The sequence below is a fragment of the Diaphorina citri genome, unplaced genomic scaffold (genome assembly GCF_000475195.1).
Source record: "Diaphorina citri unplaced genomic scaffold, Diaci psyllid genome assembly version 1.1 scaffold1901, whole genome shotgun sequence".
NCBI classification, from domain to species: Eukaryota; Metazoa; Arthropoda; class Insecta; order Hemiptera; family Psyllidae; genus Diaphorina; species Diaphorina citri.
The window spans coordinates 22,953-45,764 of record NW_007379327.1 but is presented as its reverse complement, the minus strand read 5'-3'; the positions used below and the strand labels follow the sequence as shown (position 1 = coordinate 45,764).

General features: G+C 40.4%; 2 protein-coding genes and 1 long non-coding RNA gene across 5 annotated transcripts in view; 2 read left to right on the top strand and 1 right to left on the bottom strand.

Annotated features, from left to right (window-relative positions):
- Positions 1-22,812, top strand: part of LOC103517590 (pyridoxal phosphate homeostasis protein) — a 27,295-nt gene that overhangs the window by 1,038 nt on the left and 3,445 nt on the right. Inside the window, exons 3-4 of one of the 2 annotated variants that reach the window (XM_026829628.1) lie at positions 16,001-16,211; positions 17,385-17,527. In XM_026829628.1, the coding sequence (XP_026685429.1) occupies positions 16,001-16,211; positions 17,385-17,527 (354 nt within the window). Of the gene's footprint in view, positions 1-16,000; positions 16,212-16,843; positions 16,954-17,384; positions 17,528-22,812 lie in introns of both variants that reach the window. The other variant, XM_026829627.1, reaches the window with a different exon arrangement.
- LOC103517594 (4-hydroxybutyrate coenzyme A transferase-like) lies at positions 1,496-8,521 on the bottom strand. Of its 2 annotated transcripts, none has more exons than XM_026829626.1 (7): positions 8,198-8,521; positions 6,242-6,471; positions 5,024-5,075; positions 4,183-4,275; positions 2,943-3,187; positions 2,356-2,515; positions 1,496-1,832 (listed from the first exon to the last, which is right to left on the bottom strand). In XM_026829626.1, the coding sequence occupies exons 1-7, from the start codon at positions 8,490-8,492 to the stop codon at positions 1,573-1,575; spliced, it is 1,335 nt and encodes a 444-aa protein (XP_026685427.1). In that variant the 5' UTR covers positions 8,493-8,521; the 3' UTR covers positions 1,496-1,572. The 2 variants fall into 2 exon arrangements, with proteins under 2 accessions (XP_026685427.1, XP_026685426.1); XM_026829625.1 differs by having other exon boundaries at positions 5,024-5,087; positions 6,254-6,471.
- On the top strand, positions 8,533-12,243 carry LOC108253478. Its single transcript, XR_003393781.1, has 2 exons — positions 8,533-9,500; positions 11,694-12,243. It is a non-coding gene; the product is annotated as an uncharacterized LOC108253478 (long non-coding RNA).

The window sequence follows — 22,812 nt, the reverse complement described above, 5'->3', positions numbered from 1 at the left end:
AGAGGTAGGTAGTATCCATTTCTGTAAAAAAAAAAAAAAAAAAAAAAAAAATCTTGTAAGAGGGAGGCCAAAATAAGGCTGAGAGAGGCTTGAGAGGGGAAAAAATAGATAAGAGAAGTGTAGGAAGGACATGGAGAGCAAGATAAACAGGGGTAACACCAAGCTCCAGTTAAAATCAAGAGGAAAAACTGCAGTAAAAGAACTGGTGGATGAAAGAGCTCCTTCAGGAGAACCTTGCCACTAAAAAAAAGGCCTTACAAATGGTGATAAATATTAGTTGCCTCTATCTAAAAAAATAGAGAATTGAAAAATAAATAGAAGTTGTGATCTAAGTAGGCACATATTTACAATAATGGGAGGTTTTATTAACTTGAATTTCAAAATCTCACAAACTCAGCATCACTTTCAAAATCTCACAAACTGAGCATAACTTTCAAAATCTCCAAAGATTAGTATCCAGTTAAAATCAAGAGGAAAAACTGCAGTAAAAGAAGTGGTGGATGAAAGAGCTCCTTCACAAGAACCTTGCCACTAAAAAAAGCCTTACAAATGGTGATAAATATTAGTTGCCTCTATCTAAATTCTAAAAAATAGAGAATTGAAAAATAAATAGAAGTTGTGATCTAAGTAGGTACATATATTATTTACAATAATGGGAGGTTTTTATTAACTTAAATTTCAAAATCTCACAAACTCAGCATCACTTTCAAAATCTCACAAACTCAGCATAACTTTCAAAATCTCCAAAGATTAGTATAAGCTTAACCCATCCTTTGGGGCAGTTGCCTCAGAGTGGGCTTTTTGTATATGAAGTGAAGAAGGAGGAAAAAAAAAAAAAAAAAACAGCATAAGGCGCGTTTCGCACTGAGGTAACACGTCACAAGTAGCAAGTCGCAAGATGCTACTGCTTACGTCCTGAATCTTGTTCAAAGAGACATGAACTTTCACATTGGAGAATTGGAGTAACAACATTGGAGTAATTGATTCAAAAAAATAATTTTTCCCACAAACAATCACAAGTAGCAACTAACAAAACTCCAGACTGTTGGTGTTGAAGTAAGTAACACTGTTACTTGTTTCCAGGGTTCAAGTAGCAACATGTATCCTCAGTGAGGAAGGTTTCATTTGAAATAATGGTCTGGTCTTTGAAGATGCATGCTACGATTGCTACGTAGCATCTTGCGACTTGCTACTTGCGACGTGTTACCTCAGTGTGAAAGCCGCCTAACATTCAAAATCTCACAAACTCAGCATAGCTTTCAAAATCTCACAAACTTATTGGCATAACTTTGAGAGATGGAGCTACAAGAGCCGAAAATTTGCTGCTCTAAGATCTTCTAAGTAACTTTCAAGGTCTCACGAACTTGGCATCGCTTTCAAAATCTCGTAAGCTTCCCGTTCGAGCGCCTCGCGATGTTGCGGGTGCGCAATGCGTATCAACGCGCATTCAAAATCTCACAAACTCAGCATAGCTTTCAAAATCTCACAAACTTATTGGCATAACTTTGAGAGATGGAGCTACAAGAGCCGAACATTCGCTGCTCTAAGATCTTCTAAGTAACTTTCAAGGTCTCACAAACTTGGCATCACTTTCAAAATCTCATACGCTTCCCGTTCGAGCGCCTCGCGATGTTGCGGGTGCGCAATGCGTATCAACGCATGCGCTCTCTGGCGCGTACTCTTGGCGAACAGGTCTGCGCATCCGTACTCGGTGACTACGTATTGTACATGCGCGCGAGAGCATACGACGCCCGCACCGGGTTTGATGGTGGGTACGATCTTGCTGAGTCCGGTGCTAACGTCGGTGGACGGCAGAGCGAGAATGGCCTTGCCTGGAGGGAGAGAAAACAGAATTTATTTAAAAAAATAAATCATAAATCTCAACTTTATCAATCAAAAAAATAAAACAAAAAAACAACGGATCTTAGTCCGAAGTCCAACGCGTAACCACTGCACCACTGAGGTTGATAACACAAATTTATTATCAACAATATCAAGAGGTTCAATAGAGCTAACTGTAAATGCAGAGGTCTTGTCGACCCGAAATCGAAGGGAAAACAAGAATAGGGTATTAGAAAGCCAATCTTTCGGAAGCTTAACCCCACACACAAAAAGCCCAAACTGAGGCTTAGGTGTAGGGGCTGGTCAGCCCCAAAGGACGGGTTGAGCTTCTATGAATCTACGAACCTTTCGGAGAATGAATCTGATCTGTTTAGGATAAAGGTCGCCCCAGGGCGGAAATCGAATTCGCTAGCTAGTACTTAACCGTGTAGAATAAAGTTCTCCCTGGGATGGAAATCGAGCCCACGACCTAACGCTTAAAACGGAGTAAAGAAAAAGGGGGATGTCTCTGACCTTTTCCATCGAGTCCAGTAAGAGCGCCTCGCATGAAATCCACCTGACCTCCAAACCCGGAGTAGATCCTTGTACCAAGAGAATCTGATACAACTTGCCCTGTGATGTCAATCTCCAGACATGTGTTGATGGCGGTCATGCGATGATTTTGACGAATTATCTGGACAAGATGAGAGGAAAGTTTGGTAATTGGAGTAAATATGTACCTTGCTTATTTGTGAGAGGAACGGGAGATAAAGGTGTGTCCAATCATTGCTGTCCGGTCAACTATGTGTAGACACACCTTGAAAATTCAATTCAGGATTGGTATAGAATTATACCTGATAGTGAGTGGCTGGCCTAAGCCAGCAGCATGCGATTACTCAGATGGTCACCGATCCAAATAGAAACCTTTGGGATACGTATGGAAAACGAATACTACTTCACTTTTTGGTAAAGGATAATGAAATTTATTTATTTGTCACACTATAAAGAAGGACTAGTTTCGCCTGTGAGGGCACGAATAGAAACCACTTGAAACGTTGCTCCTCTTCAGTGATCAATGGGTGTGTCCAACGATTCTGCCACCGCTGGCGATTTTTACTCACCGCTGGATCGTTACTGTAAGTCCCTCTCTTCATCTGTACCAGCTCATTATTGTGCACGAAATCGTACAGGGGTTTGTCTCCCAGCAACAGAGTGGCCGTGATCTGGCCCCTGTCTATCGACTTCTTGCTGTTGTTGATAACACCTGAATTAAACAGTTTGATAACACCTGGTGTAAGCAGCTCCGTGTGTACACCGAGGTTGATTTGATGCTTGATGTTGCTCAGAATAGCTTCGGGGATTTTGCCTGAAATGAAATGATTTGCTCTGGTTTAGACACATGTTTACTGTTGATAACACCTGAATTAAACCTAGTTAGCTTGGAGAATGGCGCGTCTGCCTCGTAAGCGCTAGGTCACGGGTTCGGTTCCTGACCAATTAAGGTTCGATTTTAGAACGGCTGGCTTTCTCCTATCCCGTCTTCCTTATCTTTTCGCTTTCGGGACGATAAGACCTTAGCAGTTACAGATCCCTCTATCAAGCCTCTTCAAAAACTTTTTTTTTTTTTTTAACAGGTTTGATAGAAGGAACTTTCACTGATAGGATCTTATCGTCCCGAAATCGAAGAGAGAAGGAACTCAAGATAGGAGAAAGTGAGCCGTTCCGAGAACGAACTTTATCTGTTTAGGATAATGTCTGCCCCGAGCGGGAATCGAACCCACGACCTAGCGCTTACAAGACAGGTGGTTGGCTGTTGTAATAATGACTCCATTTCCGTGATGGTTCATTTCCTCAATAGTCTGTCGACACTTTGTAATGTATGTTATCTTTATTGCTAGAATGCTCGGTTGGTATCACAATACTTTTAACTTTTTTAAGTATTGTTCAAACAAGACAACACATCCGCTAATAATATTCGCAAAGATAGTACACTTGTAAACAGTCTATTTAGTGTTTATCTCTTGTTGCATTGTAATACCTACTTAGTCTGATTTGCAATGTAAAGCAGAGTCTACACTATGGTCTATCAACACTGTCTGAAAACACGTCCATTCCATACTATTAACTTCGATTTCTGTCGACTAGTGTAGACGCGCCTTCAAGAAATAAATACGAAAAGGTATTTTCCTTTCAGAAACGGAAACGATTTCCTATTGCAAACTGAACCCTTGATCTTCGATAGTTAAGTTGGGAAGGATTTCCAATGGCTTAATACAGGCGCTACCACGCCACCTAGTGGTTGAACTAATGCGTGTATTTTCCTTTAAAATTTGGGAAATATGCGAAAGAGAAATAATTTACCTAGTCCTATTTGCAGGGTTGCCTCGTCCTCTAGGAGTTCATCACAGATATGGTTGGCAATAGCGCTGTCTATTTCAGTCACTTCTTCGGTAGCTGTAATCAGGAAATTGAAACTTTAAGATGAGCATAGAGGATCCAAGGGACGTGACGTCAATGATGACTAGCACTGCACCCTATTCCACGAATGACTCTGGTCTGCTTCATCTTCTTTCACTGCACTCTTTATGTGAATACAATTTTAAAATTTTCCTAATCTTCTTTGAGGTCGGCTTTACCCTCCCTTACATATCCTCTTATCTAATTCCTCCTCCCTTCCCCAGTCCTTTTCTCTCAAGTCTTTCTCAACCTTATCTCTGCACCTCCGTTTTGGTTTCCTTCCCTTCCTGTCTATGGCCAGAGTCTCGTCTCTCCTCTCCACCTGCCTATACTATCTGAGTCTACTGTCTTGGATTTTCTTTCCTGATGGCCCTACCTCAGATATGGTAACTTTATGTATGATTTACCTGGACTGAACAATTCGTAGCTCACTTCCACTCCGTAGTCAATCTCACTGACAAGCACCAACGCCTCGCCCAAGCTTGGCGGCATTCTATTGTTGCATGCTTCCCTTACCTGGACTAAACAGTGGCCAACTTCCCTTACCTGGACTAAACAGTAGCCAACTTCCCTTACCTGGGCTAAACAGTAGCCAACCTCCCTTACCTGGACTGAACAATTCGTAGCTCACTTCCACTCCGTAGTCAATCTCACTGACATGCACCAACGCCTTGCCCAAGCTTCGCGGCATTCTATCGTTGCACGCTTCCCTTACCTGGGCTAAACAGTAGCCAACCTCCCTTACCTGGACTGAACAATTCGTAGCTCACTTCCACTCCGTAGTCAATCTCACTGACATGCACCAACGCCTCGCCCAAGCTTGGCGGCATTCTATCGTTGCACGCTTCCCTTACCTGGACTAAACAGTGGCCAACTTCCCTTACCTGGGCTAAACAGTAGCCAACCTCCCTTACCTGGACTGGTTAACGTAAATCGAGTTTAAATCCACCTTGTCGAAAAATATGTAATAACGTTTATTTTTTTCAAGTCCTGCCTTTATGGCAGTATTCTCACTTAGTGAGCTCTTCCACCCAACCTCGAATCCGACACTGGTTGGAAATGCATCAGACCTTGGGAATTTGCATTCATACAGTTTTCGCTTCATTATGGATTCGATTGGTTCACCTAATTACACCTAGATAAATTTTATGACATGACTTGGACTCGAACCACCAACCTCCAGATTCAAAGTCCAACGCGTTAACAACTGCACCACTAAGCTCTGGCTTCCCTTCAGAACGAATAAATCTTTCGCCTCGTAAAATGCAAATCTTTTTTATGAATTTTCTTGCAATTGATTATCGGATTACAATTTTTACTTTCTATTACCTACTACAGTATAGCGAGCTATACTAGTTCTGCTATATCAATCCAATTTTCTAAGCGCTCGCTTGGTAATCAGGAGGGCCCGGGTTCGATCCGAGCTGAGGCATGGAATTTTATCCTCATGTATTTGAGATTTTGACCACATAATAATGATAGGGTTAGGTGATAGAAAACCGGTTACCTCACCCAAGAGTCCATCAATTATTTTAATTCAATTCAATTCAATTCAATTCAATTAATCATAAGACAGTGGTGATAGCACGTTGAATTCACCAGTTCCCAAGGGATCACTGGAGTTAAGCAACGCTTCGCGTAGTTGGTATCCGGATGAGTGACAATCTGGGCAATGGTGTGCCCAGATTGGGCTATGGTGTGCCCAGATTGGGCTATGGTGTGCCCAGACATCCCTTAAGTGAGGCCAGCCGCTCACCAACAGGTAGACCTGACAGGTACGGCTGATCAAGTCCGCCTGATCCACCTGATACCTGATGAGCACATACCAACAGGTGGACCTGACAGGTACGGCTGAAAAGTCAATCTGTCCGTCCTACCTGATAAGCACACACACTATCAGGTAGACCTGACAGACGTACCTGATTAGGTCACTCAGTTTTTCCTTGTAGTCAATCTCACTGACATGCACCAACGCCTCGCCCAAGCTTCGCGGCATTCTATCGTTGATCTGCGCTATAACACGTTTACTCCCGCGAATCACCGACAGGAGTTCGACCACGTTCGTACCGAGACTGACGAAGCCGCTGGCGTCCGGGGGAGAAACGCTGATGAGGGCGACATCTGGCGAGAAGTAGCCGCGGTCGAACACCATCGGGAGGTCGTTGAGCATGATGGGAATGTATTCGGCCGCGCCTGTGGAAGGATATTAGTGCTTTCTGTAGATTTAGACTGTCGAATGAGGACATGTAGTCCCTTTCTCGCAACAGTGTGGCTAAGGAACTAGCAGGGACTAGACCAGCTGAGTCTGGCTGGGGGACTTTTAAGAGTGAGGATATTAGCCTGAAATTTCCCTTGCTAACGTAACAGCAAAGGTTGAGTGCGAAGGGCATCCGCTCGGAATTTTTTTGTAGCCAAACCAAATGTCAGTCCAAGCAATCACCCCAGGGCTGATTGAGTTTATCCTGTTTCAATAGGACTGAAAAGTCCCTTTACCCTAGCAGTCTTAACAAAGTCTCGTATATTCGATGGGAAAGTAATTCATTCAAAGGTGAGTTAACATTTCATAACGATACACCTTGTTTAACTTAAACAAAACATTTAATTACAAAAGACCTTGTTAAAAAAGTTAGTTTGGTAAAAGCTGCTTTGTTGTGCTTGAATTCAAAACAAGCCCCTCAATTTTCCTCATGAGTAACCTTCTTATCTGAATTAGGTTGATTAATTGGGAGAAATTCATAACAATAAAAGACCTTGTAGGTCTGATAATTAGGGATCAAAGTAAAAACAAATAATCCAAAGGAAAAAAAGGTCAATTTTGATTTTTGATGATTCATAAGTTTGACGCTGACCTTGTGTGTTTGACTCTTCATCAGAATGGTAATTGATTTTCAATGTTCAAGGGCGGCTAACGGCACACAAAAGCCATTTTTAATTAAATGATTTTTCTACGCCTTTGTTTTGAAAATGGTGTTTTGTGATGGACAAAGGCGTCAGACGTCTACCTGATGTACTTGACCTATTTCTCCAATTACACCAGTTTCCTATGGTTTACTGAAGTTAAGTAACGTCGCGTGTGGTTGGTATATGGACGGGTGGGGTGAAAGGACTTTTCATTCCTATTTCGGCAGGATAAACAAGGTATATTCTGTTCTATTCTTGGGTCTGGCTGGGGGACTCCAAACTGGGAGGATACCAGCCTGAAACAAGCCCATCCCGTAGTATGTCCCTCATCAGATGGGCGAGAAGAGACACAATACAGTAACCTTCTTATCTGAATTAGGTTGATTAATTGGGAGAAATTCATAACAATAAAAGACCTTGTAGGTCTGATAATTAGGGATCAAATTGAAATCAAAATAGTCCATAGGCAAAAAAAAAAGAAAAAAAAGCAAGGTCAATTTTGGTGATTCATAAGTCTGACGCTGACCCTGTGTGTTTAACTCTTCATCGGAATGGTAATTTATTTTCAATGTTCAAGGGCGGCTAACGGCACACAAAGGCCATTTTTGATTAAATGATTTTTCTACGCCTTTGTTTTGAAAATCGTGTTTTGTGATGGACAAAGGCGTCAGACGTCTACCCGATGGATGTACTTGACCTATTTCTCCAATTACACCAGTTTCCCATGGTTTACTGAAGTTAAGTAACGTCGCGTGTGGTTGGTATATGGACGGGTGGGGTGAAAGGACTTTTCATTCCTATTTCGGCAGGATAAACAAGGTATATTCTGTTCTATTCTTGGGTCTGGCTGGGGGACTCCAAACTGGGAGGATAACAGCCTGAAACAAGCCCATCCCGTAGTATGTCCCTGATCAGATGGGCGATAAGAGACACAATATTTGCTGGGTCAACACGAAAACACCAGAAAGTAACCCAAAATTCTTGAAACTCATTTCCTTCGTTCTATTCCCAAACTTACCCGTGTTCACGTATTTCCTCGTATACGGACTGACGAAGAAGGACAGGCGTCGTACGCAATCATCCTCAGGGGTCATATTATCGTACGGATACAAGCTGAACACATCCAGAACCGTCACACCCTGTATGTTCTTGCTTTTGACGTGGTCGTACATGGCGTTCATGAGGACTTTCGGCGTACCCACTACACCTTCGACGAAGACAAGGGAGTTTGGTTTGATGAATTGAACGGCTTGCTCTTTTGAGATGAGCTCCATTGAGGAGGTGGTTGTTGAATAATGCTTTTTTGCTGACATCCCTTTGTTGGTTTGTGCTTTTAACAAGAGGTTTGAGGGAGTTTGGTTTGATGAATTGAACGGCTTGCTCTTTTGAGATGAGCTCCATTGAGGAGGTGGTTGTTGAATAATGCTTTTTTGCTGGCATCCCTTTGTTGGTTTGTGCTTTTAACAAGAGGTTTATTGAGGAATCTGTTGAATAGTGTTTTCTTGGCATTCCCGTCTTGGTCGTTTGTTCTGGGAAGAGCTTTTTTGATGAGAAAGCGGTTGAATAGTTCTTTCTTGACATGCCTTCTATCCTTGTGGACATTCCGTTGTTGGTTTGTTCTGAGAAAAGCTTTGTTGAGGAAGTGGCTGTTGAATAGTGCTTTTTTGGCATTCCCGTCATGGTTGTTTGGTCTGATTTTACTTTGCTTGTTTGTTCTTGGAAGAGTTTTGTTGAGATTGAATCTGTTAAATAGTCCTTTTTTGCTGACATTCCAGTGCTGCTTTGTGCTTTTGAGAATAGCTCTATTGAGGCTGTCGTTGAATAGTGTTTTCTTGAGGACATTCCTTCGTTTGTTTGTTCTGTGAAGAGTTGCATTGACGGTGTGGTTGTTGAATAGTTTTTTCCTGACATTCCTTCCATGCTTATTTGTTCCGAGGAGAGTTGTAGTGAGGTTGTGGAATAGGATTTTCTTATTCTTGACCATGGTGTTCTTATTGTTGACTCTCTTGCTGATGGCGATGCTACTGTTGTTGATGGTGATACTACTGTTGTTACTGACTGCCTTTTTGGTCGCATTTCTTCTATTACTTTTAAGCATGGCTCTGGTATGTCTTTCATGTTTGTTCTCAAAGATATTGTTGGAATGTTTGATGTTGAAAATCTTCTTCCTAATTTTATAGGGCATGATGGTGTTATTGGCATATTTGATTGTGTTCTTGTTGAATATATTCTTGGTATTGTTCTTATTGATTTTGGAAATGTTGGTCTTTCTGATATTAGGGTTGAAAACTCTCTTTGTGCCCATCTTGACGATTTTGTAGGTTCTTGGCATTCCCGTCTTGGTCGTTTGTTCTGGGAAGAGCTTTTTTGATGAGAAAGCGGTTGAATAGTTCTTTCTTGACATGCCTTCTATCTTTGTGGACATTCCGTTGTTGGTTTGTTCTGAGAAAAGCTTTGTTGAGGAAGTGGCTGTTGAAAAGTGCTTTTTTGGCATTCCCGTCATGGTTGTTTGGTCTGATTTTACTTTGCTTGTTTGTTCTTGGAAGAGTTTTGTTGAGATTGAATCTGTTGAATAGTGCTTTTTTGCTGACATCCCAGTGCTGCTTTGTGCTTTTGAGAATAGCTCTATTGAGGCTGTCGTTGAACAGTGTTTTCTTGAGGACATTCCTTCGTTTGTTTTTTCTGTGAAGAGTTGCATTGACGGTGTGGTTGTTGAATAGTTTTTTCCTGACATTCCTTTCATGCTTATTTGTTCCGAGGAGAGTTGTATTGAGGTTGTGGAATAGGATTTTCTTATTGTTGACCATGGTGTTCTTATTGTTGACTCTCTTGTTGATGACGATGCTACTGTTGTTGATGGTGATACTACTGTTGTTACTGACTGCCTTTTTGGTCGCATTTCTTCTATTACTTTTAAGCATGGCTCTGGTATGTCTTTCATGTTTGTTCTCAAAGATATTGTTGGAATGTTTGATGTTGAAAATCTTCTTCCTAATTTTATAGGGCATGATGGTGTTATTGGCATATTTGATTGTGTTCTTGTTGAATATATTCTTGGTATTGTTCTTATTGATTTTGGAAATGTTGGTCTTTCTGATATTAGGGTTGAAAACTCTCTTTGTGCCCATCTTGACGATTTTGTAGGTTCTGTTGGCAATTCTTTCATATGTTGACTTGGCAGTTTCAAAGTAGGTTTTGATATTGATGCATATGTCCTTGTTGTTGGGGATGCTGGGTACATTTTTGGTACCATTTGCAGTGTTGTTTTTCCCTTCAATTTGGGTGGTGCCCATTTGGTGAACATCGATGAGTTGTGATAATGGGAACATGATAACTTGTTGTGTTTGGTTGTTATTCGAAGAGGTTTGGAAATTTTTGAACTTTCTCCCAGTAGTTTGAACATGTTTAGAAGGGGAACTTATTTAAAAGTACAGTAATGTTAAACCCCTTGGAAATTTCTCAGAAAGTTTAATGTTGTAAATTATCAAATTACTTTTTAGGATTATACTAGAAATTTTAAGCTCATTTTTTTTTATCTCTTTGAGGGGGAAAAAAGATAACACTTTTAATCCACGACTAGAACTGTCAAAATTTGAAACGCACAAAAAAATTCCTAAAAATATTTTATTGGAAAACTAGCACTTATCCAAAATTTAGAAATTAACTGGTTAAAGAAAAATAAAATAAAGAGAAAATAAAAAATAAATAACTAATGAAAATAAATAAAATAATCAGGAAAAATCGGAAAATTGAAAAATCAGCACTGTTTTATTCACGAATCATCGTTCACGAATCAATAGTTAGTACTAAGATTAAATATTCAAGAATATTGGTAACATTTCCCCGCTCTACATACGTATTTCTTATTGAATTATTGATAATGCTCTAATCTAGTGATAAATGAAACCTGTACCTATGCCATTGAAATCACATCACATCATTTGGGTGAGTCAATAAATTTATGATTTGAAAACCCGGGGGAGGGAGCAAAAGGGGGGCCAGGTTTGGAAAGTGTGAAACCAGGAGGGAGAAACTCGGTTTAGTGGTTATTCCAAGATCTCTTTGTAGACAGTAACCACAATAACTTACAACTATATTATTTTTTTTATCTGATTTTAATTTTTAAACAACTAATAACGTTTATTTTTTTTCAAGTCCTTTATGGCAGTATTCTCACTTAGTGAGCTCTTCCACCCAACCTCGAATCCGACACTGGTTAGAAATGCATCAGACCTTGAAATTTGCATTCATACAGTTTTCGCTTCATTATGGATTCGATTGATTCACCTAATTAATTCCGAAGTCATTGAGTTTGATGTCTCATCGATGAACTAAAAAGGAAAAAGGAATTTTAATTGTGTTAAGCTTGTAGGTTCTGTTGGCAATTCTTTCATATGTTGACTTGGCAGTTTCAAAGTAGGTTTTGATATTGATGCATATGTCCTTGTTGTTGGGAATGCTGGGTACATTTTTGGTACCATTTGCAGTGTTGTTTTTCCCTTCAATTTTTGTAGGTTCTGTTGGCAATTCTTTCATATGTTGACTTGGCAGTTTCAAAGTAGGTTTTGATATTGATGCATATGTCCTTGTTGTTGGGGATGCTGGGTACATTTTTGGTACCATTTGCAGTGTTGTTTTTCCCTTCAATTTGGGTGGTGCCCATTTGGTGAACATCGATGAGTTGTGATAATGGGAACATGATAACTTGTTGTGTTTGGTTGTTATTCGAAGAGGTTTGGAAATTTTTGAACTTTCTCCCAGTAGTTTGAACATGTTTAGAAGGGGAACTTATTTAAAAGTACAGTAATGTTAAACCCCTTGGAAATTTCTCAGAAAGTTTAATGTTGTAAATTATCAAATTACTTTTTAGGATTATACTAGAAATTTTAAGCTCATTTTTTTTTATCTCTTTGAGGGGGAAAAAAGATAACACTTTTAATCCACGACTAGAACTGTCAAAATTTGAAACGCACAAAAAAATTCCTAAAAATATTTTATTGGAAAACTAGCACTTATCCAAAATTTAGAAATTAACTGGTTAAAGAAAAATAAATAAAGAGAAAATAAAAAAATAAATAACTAATGAAAATAAATAAAATAATCAGGAAAAATCGGAAAATTGAAAAATCAGAACTGTTTTATTCACGAATCATCGTTCACGAATCAATAGTTAGTAATAAGATTAAATATTCAAGAATATTGGTAACATTTCCCCGCTCTACATACGTATTTCTCATTGAATTATTGATAATGCTCTAATCTAGTGATAAATGAAACCTGTACCTATGCCATTGAAATTACTTCACATCATTTAGGTGAGTCAATAAATTTATGATTTGAAAACCCGGGGGAGGGAGCAAAAGGGGGGCCAGGTTTGGAAAGTGTGATATCAGGAGGGAGAAACTCGGTTTAGTGGTTATTCCAAGATCTCTTTGTAGACAGTAACCACAATAACGTACAACTATCTTTTTTTTTTTTTTATCTGATTTTAATTTTTAAACAACTAGGTAATAACGTTTATTTTTTTCAAGTCCTTTATGGCGGTATTCTCACTTAGTGAGCTCTTCCACCCAACCTCGAATCCGACACTGGTTAGAAATGCATCAGGCCTTGGAATTTGCATTCATACAGTTTTCGCTTCATTATGGATTCGATTCCGAAGTCATTGAGTTTGATGTCTCATCGATGAACTAGATCGTAAAATGCAAATCTTTTTTTATGAATTTTCTTGCAATTGATTATCGGATTACAATTTTTACTTTCTATTACCTACTACAGTATAGCGAGCTCTACTAGTTTTGCTATTATATCAATCCAATTTTCCAAGCGCTCGCTTGGTAATCAGGAGGGCCCGGGTTCGATCCGAGCAAAGGCATGGAATTATCCTCATGTACGAGTATTTGATATTTTAGACCTTTTCCATCGAGTCCAGTAAGAGCGCCTCGCATGAAATCCACCTGACCTCCAAACCCGGAGTAGATCCTTGTACCAAGAGAATCGGATACAACTTGCCCTGTGATGTCGATCTCCAGACACGTGTTGATGGCGGTCATGCGATGGTTTTGACGAATTATCTAGACAAGATGAGAGGAAAGTTTGGTAATTGTAGTAAATATGTACCTTGCTTATTTGTGAGAGGAACGGGAGATAAAGGTGTGTCCAAACATTGCTGTCCGGTCAACTATGTGTAGACACACCTTGAAAATTCAATTCAGGATTGGTATAAAATTATACCTGATAGTGAGTGGCTGGCCTAAGCCAGCAGCATGCAATTACTCAGATGGTCACCCATCCAAATAGAAACCTTTGGGATGTATGGAAAAAAATGGTAAAGGATGATAAAATTTATTTATTTGTTACACTATAAAGAAGGACTAGTTTCGCCTGTGAGGGCACGAATAGAAACCACTTGAAACGTTGCTCCTCTTCAGTGATCAATGGGTGTGTCCAACGATTCTGCCACCGCTGGCGATTTTTACTCACCGCTGGATCGTTACTGATTTGTCACACTATAAAGAAGGACTAGTTTCGCCTGTGAGGGCACGAATAGAAACCACTTGAAACGTTGCTCCTCTTCAGTGATCAATTGGTGTGTCCAACGATTCTGCCACCGCTGGCGATTTTTACTCACCGCTGGATCGTTACTATAAGTCCCTCTCTTCATCTGTACCAGCTCATTATTGTGCACGAAATCGTACAGGGGTTTGTCTCCCAGCAACAGAGTGGCCGTGATCTGGCCCCTGTCTATCGACTTCTTGCTGTTGTTGATAACACCTGAATTAAACAGTTTGATAACACCTGGTGTAAGCAGCTCCGTGTGTACACCGAGGTTGATTTGATGCTTGATGTTGCTCAGAATAGCTTCGGGGATTTTGCCTGAAATGAGGGAATGGTTGGTTTAGACACATGTTTACTGTTGATAACACCTGAATAAAACAGTTTGATAACACCTGGTGTAAGCAACTCCGTGTGAACACCGAGTTTGATTTGATGCTTGATGTAGCTCAGAATAGCTCTGGTGTAAGCAGCTCCGTGTGTACACCGAGGTTGATTTGATGCTTGATGTTGCTCAGAATAGCTTCGGGGATTTTGCCTGAAATGAGAGAATGGTTGATTTAGACACATGTTTACTGTTGATAACACCTGAATTAAATAGTTTGATAACACCTGGTGTAAGCAACTCCGTGTGAACACCGAGTTTGATTTGGTGCTTGATGTTGCTCAGAATAGCCGTCTATTTAGTGTTTATCTCTTGTTGCATTGTAATACCTACTTAGTCTGATTTGCAATGTAAAGCAGAGTCTACACTATGGTCTATCAGCATTGTCTGAAAACACGTCCATTCCATACTATAAACTTCGACTTCTGTCGACTAGTGTAGACGCGCCTTCAAGAAATAAATACGAAAGGTATTTTCCTTTCAGAAACGGAAACGATTTCCTATTGCAAACTGAACCCTTGATCTTCGATAGTTGGGAAGGCGCCATCTTGGATTTCCAATGGCTTAATACAGACGCTACCACGCTACCTAGTGGTTGAACTAATGCGTTTCAACCTTTTCCTTTCAACTTATTGTTTTCCTTTCAACTTATTGTTTCATTACAAATTTCATCAGTAAATGGGTTTCTTCAAATTAAATTGATCCCAAGGGCCAGGCAATGCCTTGATAGAAAACCGGTTACCTCACCCAAGAGTCCATCAATTATTTTAATTCAATTCAATTCAATTCAATTCAATTAATCATAAGACAGTAGTGATAGCACGTTGAATACACCAGTTCCCAAGGGATCACTGGAGTTAAGCAACATTTCGCGTGGTTGGTATCTGGATGAGTGACAATCTGGGCAATGGTGTGCCAGATAGTCAAGACATCCCTTAAGTGAGGCCAGCCACTCACCAACAGGTAGACCTGACAGGTACGGCTGATCAAGTCCGCCTGATCCACCTGATGAGCACACACACGAACAGGTAGACCTGACAGGTAGTTTTTCCTCAGTTTTTCCTCGAATTAGGGGGGAAATGGGGAATAAGTACCAAAATAAGCAGGAGAGAAAGAAAGATAAGGGAGTGAAGAATAAGATGGATGAGAATTAGGGGGGAAATGGGGAATAAGTACCAAAATAAGCAGGAGAGAAAGAAAGATAAGGGAGTGAAGAATAAGATGGATGAAAAAAAGAGAGAGAGAATAGGAAGAAGGAGAGATGAAGAAGAACTAGATGGATGAAAGAGAGAAGACAGGGGGAAGAGAAGAACAAGAAACGGAGAGATTTCTCAAGTGCCCATCTCCCGTCTTTCCCATTTTGAGCGTGTGAATCTAAACTGTGTCATTGTGTCTGGGCTCAATTCAAAATCAAACAATGCGTAGAAAAGAAATCAATCAATCCGCGATCTGATATTTCAAAATGCACAAATCTCCAAAATTCGAGAAAAATTGCAATGGAAGCCTTATCGCCCGAAATCAAAGAGAGCTGGAAAACGGGGTAGGAGAAAGCAAGCTGTTCTGAGAACGAATCTCATCTGTTTACGACAAACTTTGCCCCGAGCGGGAATCGAATATCTCGGGAATACCTAGCCCTTACAAGACTGACGCCACTACCCTCCAAGCCAACTAGGCTAGCGATTATTAATATGTTTTTTTTTTTTTTTTTTTCATTTTCTTTTCAATCCATGCCTCTCCAAGAACGGATAATTTTTTTTTTTTTTTTTTTTTTCACATTCTTTTACATCCATGCCTATCCAAGAACGGAAAAGTTTGATCGGAAAATTTCCGCCCTTTCCGAGATTCGAACCCAGAAAAAGATACCAACTATCTTTTTTCCAGATCACCAGCAAATGCAAGGATATTCGGTGGCACTTCATCGGGCATTTGCAATCCAACAAGGTGCCCAAAGTAATCAAAGTGCCCAACCTGGAGTATATTGAAACCATACATGACACCAGGCTGGCAACCCAAGTGAATAATGCCTGGGCCAAACATCAGCCGGACAAGAAACTCAAGGTGTTCTGTCAGATTAATACAAGTGGGGAAGAAAGTAAGTAGAATAGAATGAGGGCGACATCTGGCGAGAAGTAGCCGCGGTCGAACACCATCGGGAGGTCGTTGAGCATGATGGGAATGTATTCGGCCGCGCCTGTGAAAGGATATTAGTGCTTTCTGTAGATTTAGACTGTCGAATGAGGACATGTAGTCCCTTTCTCGCAACGGTGTGGCTGGAACTAGCAGGGACTAGACCACCTTAGTCTGGCTGGGGGACTTTTAAGAGTGAGGATACCAGCCTGAAATTTGCCTGGGCCAAACATCAGCCGGACAAGAAACTCAAGGTGTTCTGTCAGATTAATACAAGTGGGGAAGAAAGTAAGTAGAATAGAATAGAATATAGGTCGCCAGCCTAGTTAGCTTAGTTGGTAGTGCGTGAAAAACGCCGACCCCGTCTGTAGAAACGGCGAAGAAAAAGAAGACGAATTAATAATGAAATTATAACAGCCGTGAATATTTTTCTACGGATAAAATTATCTCGTGCTGCTGGCTGTATTCGATGTGCACTTAAATCACATGTAATTAACTCGTGTCCCAATCTAGAGTTCACGGGTTCGATGACCATATTTCCTGCTATATCAAATAAATTGAATTGAATTAAACATTTGAATTGAATTGAATTTTCAGATAAGCACGGGGCCCATCCTGAACACGCTGAGGCTCTGGTATCACATGTAATCAACTCGTGTCCCAATCTAGAGTTCACGGGTTTGATGACCATCGGAAAGTATGGCTATGATACGAAACAAAAAAATCACCGGAGGCTCCCTTGAAAAAAGGGGACTTTGCACTCGTATATTTCAGAAACTACTCAACGGAAAAAAAAAAAAAAAACGGTACGGTTAATTTTTTCTAATCTCTATGATTAAATTATCGGGGAGTCATTATCTTTTACATGAGAATCCTCAATTGAATTGAATTTTCAGATAAGCACGGGGCTCATCCTGAACACGCTGAAGCTAGGCCGCGGGTTCGATTCCCGCCCGGGGCGGATTTTATCCTGATGGGATAATGTTCGTTCTCGGAACGGCTGGCTTTCCCCTATCAACTGGCTTTCCCCTAATCAACTCGTGTCCCAATCTAGAGTTCACGGGTTCGATGACCATATTTCCTGCTATATCAAATAAATTGAATTGAAATAAACATTTGAATTGAATTGAATTTTCAGATAAGCACGGGGCCCATCCTGAACACGCTGAGGCTCTGGTATCACATGTAATCAACTCGTGTCCCAATCTAGAGTTCACGGGTTTGATGACCATCGGAAAGTATGGCTATGATACGAAACATGGCCCCAACCCAGACTTCCTTGTAAGTTGTAGTTTAATTGGAAAATAGTCAGCCTAGTTAGCTTGGTTGGTAGCCCGTCTGCCTTATAAGCTCTAGGCCACGGTTGCGGTTCCTGCCCGGGGCCTATATTTTATCCTGATAGTGTTCGTTCTTGGAACGGTTGGCTTTCTCCTATCCCGTCTTCATTCTCTCTTCGATTTCGGAACGATAAGACCTTAGTATATCGAATTAGGTAACTAATAGGGGGACGAAAGACCGTGTGTTTTTGTACCAATTCGGTCTTTGATCGTTTGTTTTTATTACCACCTACCAAGAATTTGCTACTCATTCGTATGATTTTGGAAAAATAAAATACCTATCCTTGTTAGTAAATAAAAAAATAAATGTCCATATGATTGATACTGTCTGGTAAAAAGAAAAGAAAAAAATGAAAAAAATTGAGACTATCTTAGCCGTTATTGTTGCTCAATTAAAATAGCTATTCACTTGTCCTCACGATAAACTCACGATGTCCGCACAGAGTCGAAAAAACTTCGCCTCTGTGCGGAATCGAACCTGGTTCCTCTCGTGTACTCAGAAGGGGATAGAAAAAAACACAAAAAGAGAGCGGAAGGAAAGAGTGAAAGGGAGGGACGAAGAGGATAGAAGGGGAATGAAGGAAAACAGGATTGAAGAAGAGGACAGGTGGGGAATGGAGGAGAGATCGAAAAAAAGATTCGAAGGGAAAGTAAGATGATCGAGCGAAGCTGGTAGCGCGTCTGCCTTGTAAGCGCTAGGTCGCGGGTTCGATTCCCGCTCGGGGCGGATCTTATCCTGAACGGGTAATGTTCGTTTTCGGAACGTCTGAGTTTCTCCTATCTTGTCTTCCTTATTACTTCGATTTCGAGACGATAAGACCTTGGCATTTACAGTTTCCTCTAACAAACCGTTTCAGAAAGGAAAAGACAGCTTTTATATGGGTTCCAGTCGACTCTAGTGTAAACGCCCCTTGAAGGAAAAAACAAGCCCTAGCTCTGTCTAGATACTAGCTCTGTCTAGTTTCCTTTTAATTATATTGCGGCCTTGCACGAGCAAAGGTCTTTGTCCTGGCGTCCTGCCTTCCTGCAAACTGCTAAGGGTAATAAAAACTAAGGACATGAGGAAAAACAAAAGACATTTTAAGGAAAAAACTAAGGACATAATATGAGGATAGAAGGGGAATGAAGGAAAAGAAAGAGTCTTCGAAGATTGAAGAAAAGGAGAGGTGGGGAATGGAGGAGAGATCGAAAAAAAGATTCGAAGGGAAAGTAAGATGATCGAGCGAAGCTGGTAGCGCGTCTACCTTGTAAGCGCTAGGTTGCGGGTTCGATTCCCGCTCGGGGCGGATCTTATCCTCAACGGATAATGTTCGTTTTCGGAACGTCTGAGTTTCTCCTATCTTGTCTTCCTTATGACTTCAATTTCGGGACGATAAGACCTTGGCATTTACAGTTTCCTCTAACAAACCGTTTCAGAAAGAAAAAGACAGCTTTTATATGGGTTCCAGTCGACTCTAGTGTAAACGCCCCTTGAAGGAAAAAAGAAGCCCTAGCTCTGTCTAGATACTTGGCAGTTTCCTTTTAATTATATTGCGGCCTTGCACGAGCAAAGGTCTTCGTCCTGGCGTCCTGCCTTCCTGCAAACTGCTAAGGGTAATAAAAACTAAGGACATGAAAAACAAAAGACATTTTAAGGAAAAAACTAAGGCCATAATAGAAGGAAAAACTAAGGACATAATATAAGGAAAAGGAGACAGAATAAAGGCCGGAAATTAGACAGGAAATCAAATGAGAGACGGAAAAGGAGGGGGAAAAAGAAATGAGAAAAAGTAGGAAAATGGATAAAGAAAAAGAAAATTCTCATGTTGAGGTCATTTCATACGAGAAAGATGAAATGTGGCCTTAAACCCTCTCTCTCTTTCTTTCTTTCCCTTCCTCTCTCTTTCTTTCCCTCCCTCCCCCTCTCTCTCTCTTTTTCTCTCTCTCATTTTCTTCAAGGACGCACGAAATTCTTTGGAGAGAGAGAGAGAGAGGGGGGATTTTATAATATGCCTCCCTTTCTCTTCTCTCCTTCCTCCTCCCGTTTTTCTGGCCTTTCTTTTTCCTCTCTCTCTCTCTCTCTCTCCCTCTATATCTCTCCTTTTCTTCTATCCTTTATTCATCACGCTCATCTTTCTTCTCTCTCTCCCTTTCTTTATTTTTTTTCTCTCTCTCTCTTCCTTTCTCTCCCTTTCTTTTTTTATCTCTCTCTTTCTCTCTCTCTCTCTCTCTCTCCCTCTCTCTCTCTCTCTCTCTCTTCGCTCTTTTTTTATCTCTCTCTTTCTCTGTATTGATAATGGGCCTAGACTTTTATGTGGACAGAGAAAGAAAATAGAAGGGAAAGAGCAAAAGGAGGGAGAAGTAAGAGAAACGGGGAGAGAGACAAAGATGAAATCTTGAAATGATCGATGTTCTCTATAAAAGTTGAAATAATCGAATTTCCGTATATGTACATAAATAGATATCAGGGCAGTATCGAGGATTTTATTGAGGGAGGGGGGCGATGAATGCGATGATATACTGGGGAATGGTCCAAATTTTCGGAGTCAGCCCCATTTTCGTTTGACGTTTGCAGGGCCACCATGGCTGTCATAACCTGTGTTCAGAAGACTGAATAGAAACTACCTGACTATACCTACTCACTTAGGATATTCGCCAAATTGGTAAGTTCCTCTACTTAGCCCTTGAACGATCAGTAAGGGTCGAATTTTAAAACCGGATTACCTTTTAGGGGCGGTTAGGCTTAGAGTGTTCGGAGAGGTTTTAAGAATTTTTTTAAAAACTACTTTCAGTTCCTGTCTTAGTTAGTCAAACTAATTGTCCAAAATTACTTTCCCACATAGAATAGCTCTCCTAGAAGCTAATCCCGACCAGGATTAAATGATAATCCGAGTTCAAAATTCGGCCCTAAGACAGATAAATTCATTTACCGTTCAGTTCATGCAGAGGAGAATAGAATAGAATATACCTTGTTTATCCAGCCCGAATGAGACTAAAAAGTCCCTTTACCCCAGCAAACTGAACGAAAATAATGTTTGGGACCACAGTGCCACAGTCTGAATTTGAACTGAGCAGTTTTAAACTATAGGTACTCGAATATACCTTGTTTATCCAGCCCGAATGAGACTAAAAAGTCCCTTTACCCCAGCAAACTGAACGAAAATAATGTTTGGGACCACAGTCTGAATTTGAACTGAGCAGTTTTAAACTATAGGTATTTATTGAAGATTTTTTAGAGAGTTTCAAGATGGTGTATGAATTTAGTGAGCGAATTTCCTTTGTGATAGTATATTAGTGCTTTTTATACTGCTGGAATAGGACTGGAAAGTCCCTTTACTCCAGCAGTAGGCTACCACTATTATTTTTCTTCGAATTTTCAAATTATATTCAGGATAAAATTCCGTACCTCGACTGGGATTGAACCCTCCTGCTTCCCAGGCGAGCGTCTCGACCACTACACCACCGAGGCAGGTGATGTGATGTGATGTGTTTACCAAGTTTCATCAAAATCGAACAAACCCTTCAAGAGTTATCGTCGATCAAACAGTCCTACAGACAAACTGAATAAAAAATCAAGACCTATTTTGTAAACGAGACCTAATTTGCTCACAATATGAGCTATAACTATCCTACGTGCGTCACTCAGTCCTGACGCGATTCAATCATATCATATGACAACATTCTCGACTCGCGACCTAATTAACCCACTTTCCTATATTATGCACTCCAGAAAACAATATCCTCGCCTATCCCTCTTCCTTCTTCTCTTCTTCCTTTTATTCTTTTTCTCCTTCCTCCTCCTCTTCTCCTTTCTATTCTTCTTCCTTTTCTCCCTCTTCTTCTTCTTCTCCCTTCTTCTCCTTCTTCTTCCCCTTTTTCTCCTCCTTCCTCATCCTCTCCTTCTCCATGCACTCCAGAAAACAATATCCTCGCCTATCCCTCTTCCTTCTTCTCTTCTTCCTTTTATTCTTTTTCTCCTTCCTCCTCCTCTTCTTCTTTCTATTCTTCTTCCTTTTCTCCCTCTTCTTCTTCCTTCTTCTCCTTCTTCTTCCCCTTTTTCTCCTTCTTCCTCATCCTCTCCTTCTCCTTCCTCCTATTCCTCATATTTCTCAGCCTCTTCTTTTTCCTTTTCTCCCTCTTCTTTCTCTTCCTTTTTCTCTTCCTTCTCCTCTTCTTCTTTTTTCGTTTATGTACCTCTTTAATTGTTCTTCTTTAATAATAATTGTTCTTCTTCCTTTTCTTTCTCTTCTTCTTCTTCTTCTCCTCTTCCTCCTCCTCCTCCTCCTCTTCCTTCTCCTCCTCCTCTTCTTCTTCTTCCTTCATCTCTTAATTAGCATAAATAAATATCATTAGATACTGGATGATTGGATAAACCAAATTTTAATAGTCTAGTTCTCTAGTCGTTCTCAAAGCACACGACTGGTAAACAAGAGGTCGTGGTATCAGTGCCGTCCTCTTCCTTCTCCTCCTCCTCTTCTTCTTCCTTCATCTCTTAATTAGCATAAATAAATATCATTAGATACTGGATGATTGGATAAATAAACCAAATTTTAATAGTCTAGTCGTTCTCAAAGCACACGACTGGTAAACAAGAGGTCGTGGTATCAGTGCCAGTCGAGGTACGGAAATTTGTCCTTAGTTATACAGTGACGTAATTATGCCATTAAATAGGGTTTCTGGGGGAACAGATAGGCTACCAGCTTGAAATTTTCCTTGCTAAAGAAATAGCAAAGGTTGAGTGCAAAAAATGTCAGGCCAAAGCAATCGCCCTAGGGCTGATTGAGAGACTGACGAAAAACGCCGACCCCGTCTGTACACGGGTAAAGGCGAAGACGAAGAAAAATATTAATAGAATTATGCCATCGATGAGCTATCCTGTATATCATGAAGGATGCTTATTTCCTGGACTAAAAGCCTGGAAAAAGTATAATGGAACAACTTGTACTTATAAAGGCTTTGTTAAATGACTGGAATGTAACTTATTGCCTGGACTAAAAGCCATGTGAGATACCATAACGCCTGGGCTATCAAATGAACATGCACCTTATAGCCGAACAAACAGGATTTTATCCTGAACGGATCATGTTCGTTCTCGGAACGGCTGGCTTTCTCCTATCCTGTCTTCCTTCTCTCTTCGATTTCGGGACGATAAGACCTTAGCAGTTACAGTCGCCTCTGTCAAACTTCTAAAAAAAAAAAAAAAAAAACTTTGGTGGAATAACCACCTTTTTTTTTTTTGTTGTTTTTTAA

Bases quoted from the DNA above. Each gene is read 5' to 3' on its own strand.
- LOC103517594 (XM_026829626.1), bottom strand. From the start codon at position 8,492: ATGTCAGCAAAAAAGCATTATTCAACAACCACCTCCTCAATGGAGCTC. The intron at 3,188-4,182 runs GTAAATTATTTC...ATTTCATTTCAG, and splicing joins AACCCTGCAAATAGGACTAG to GCAAAATCCCCGAAGCTATT. The intron at 2,516-2,942 runs GTGAGTAAAAAT...CATCTTGTCCAG, and splicing joins CTTACAGTAACGATCCAGCG to ATAATTCGTCAAAATCATCG.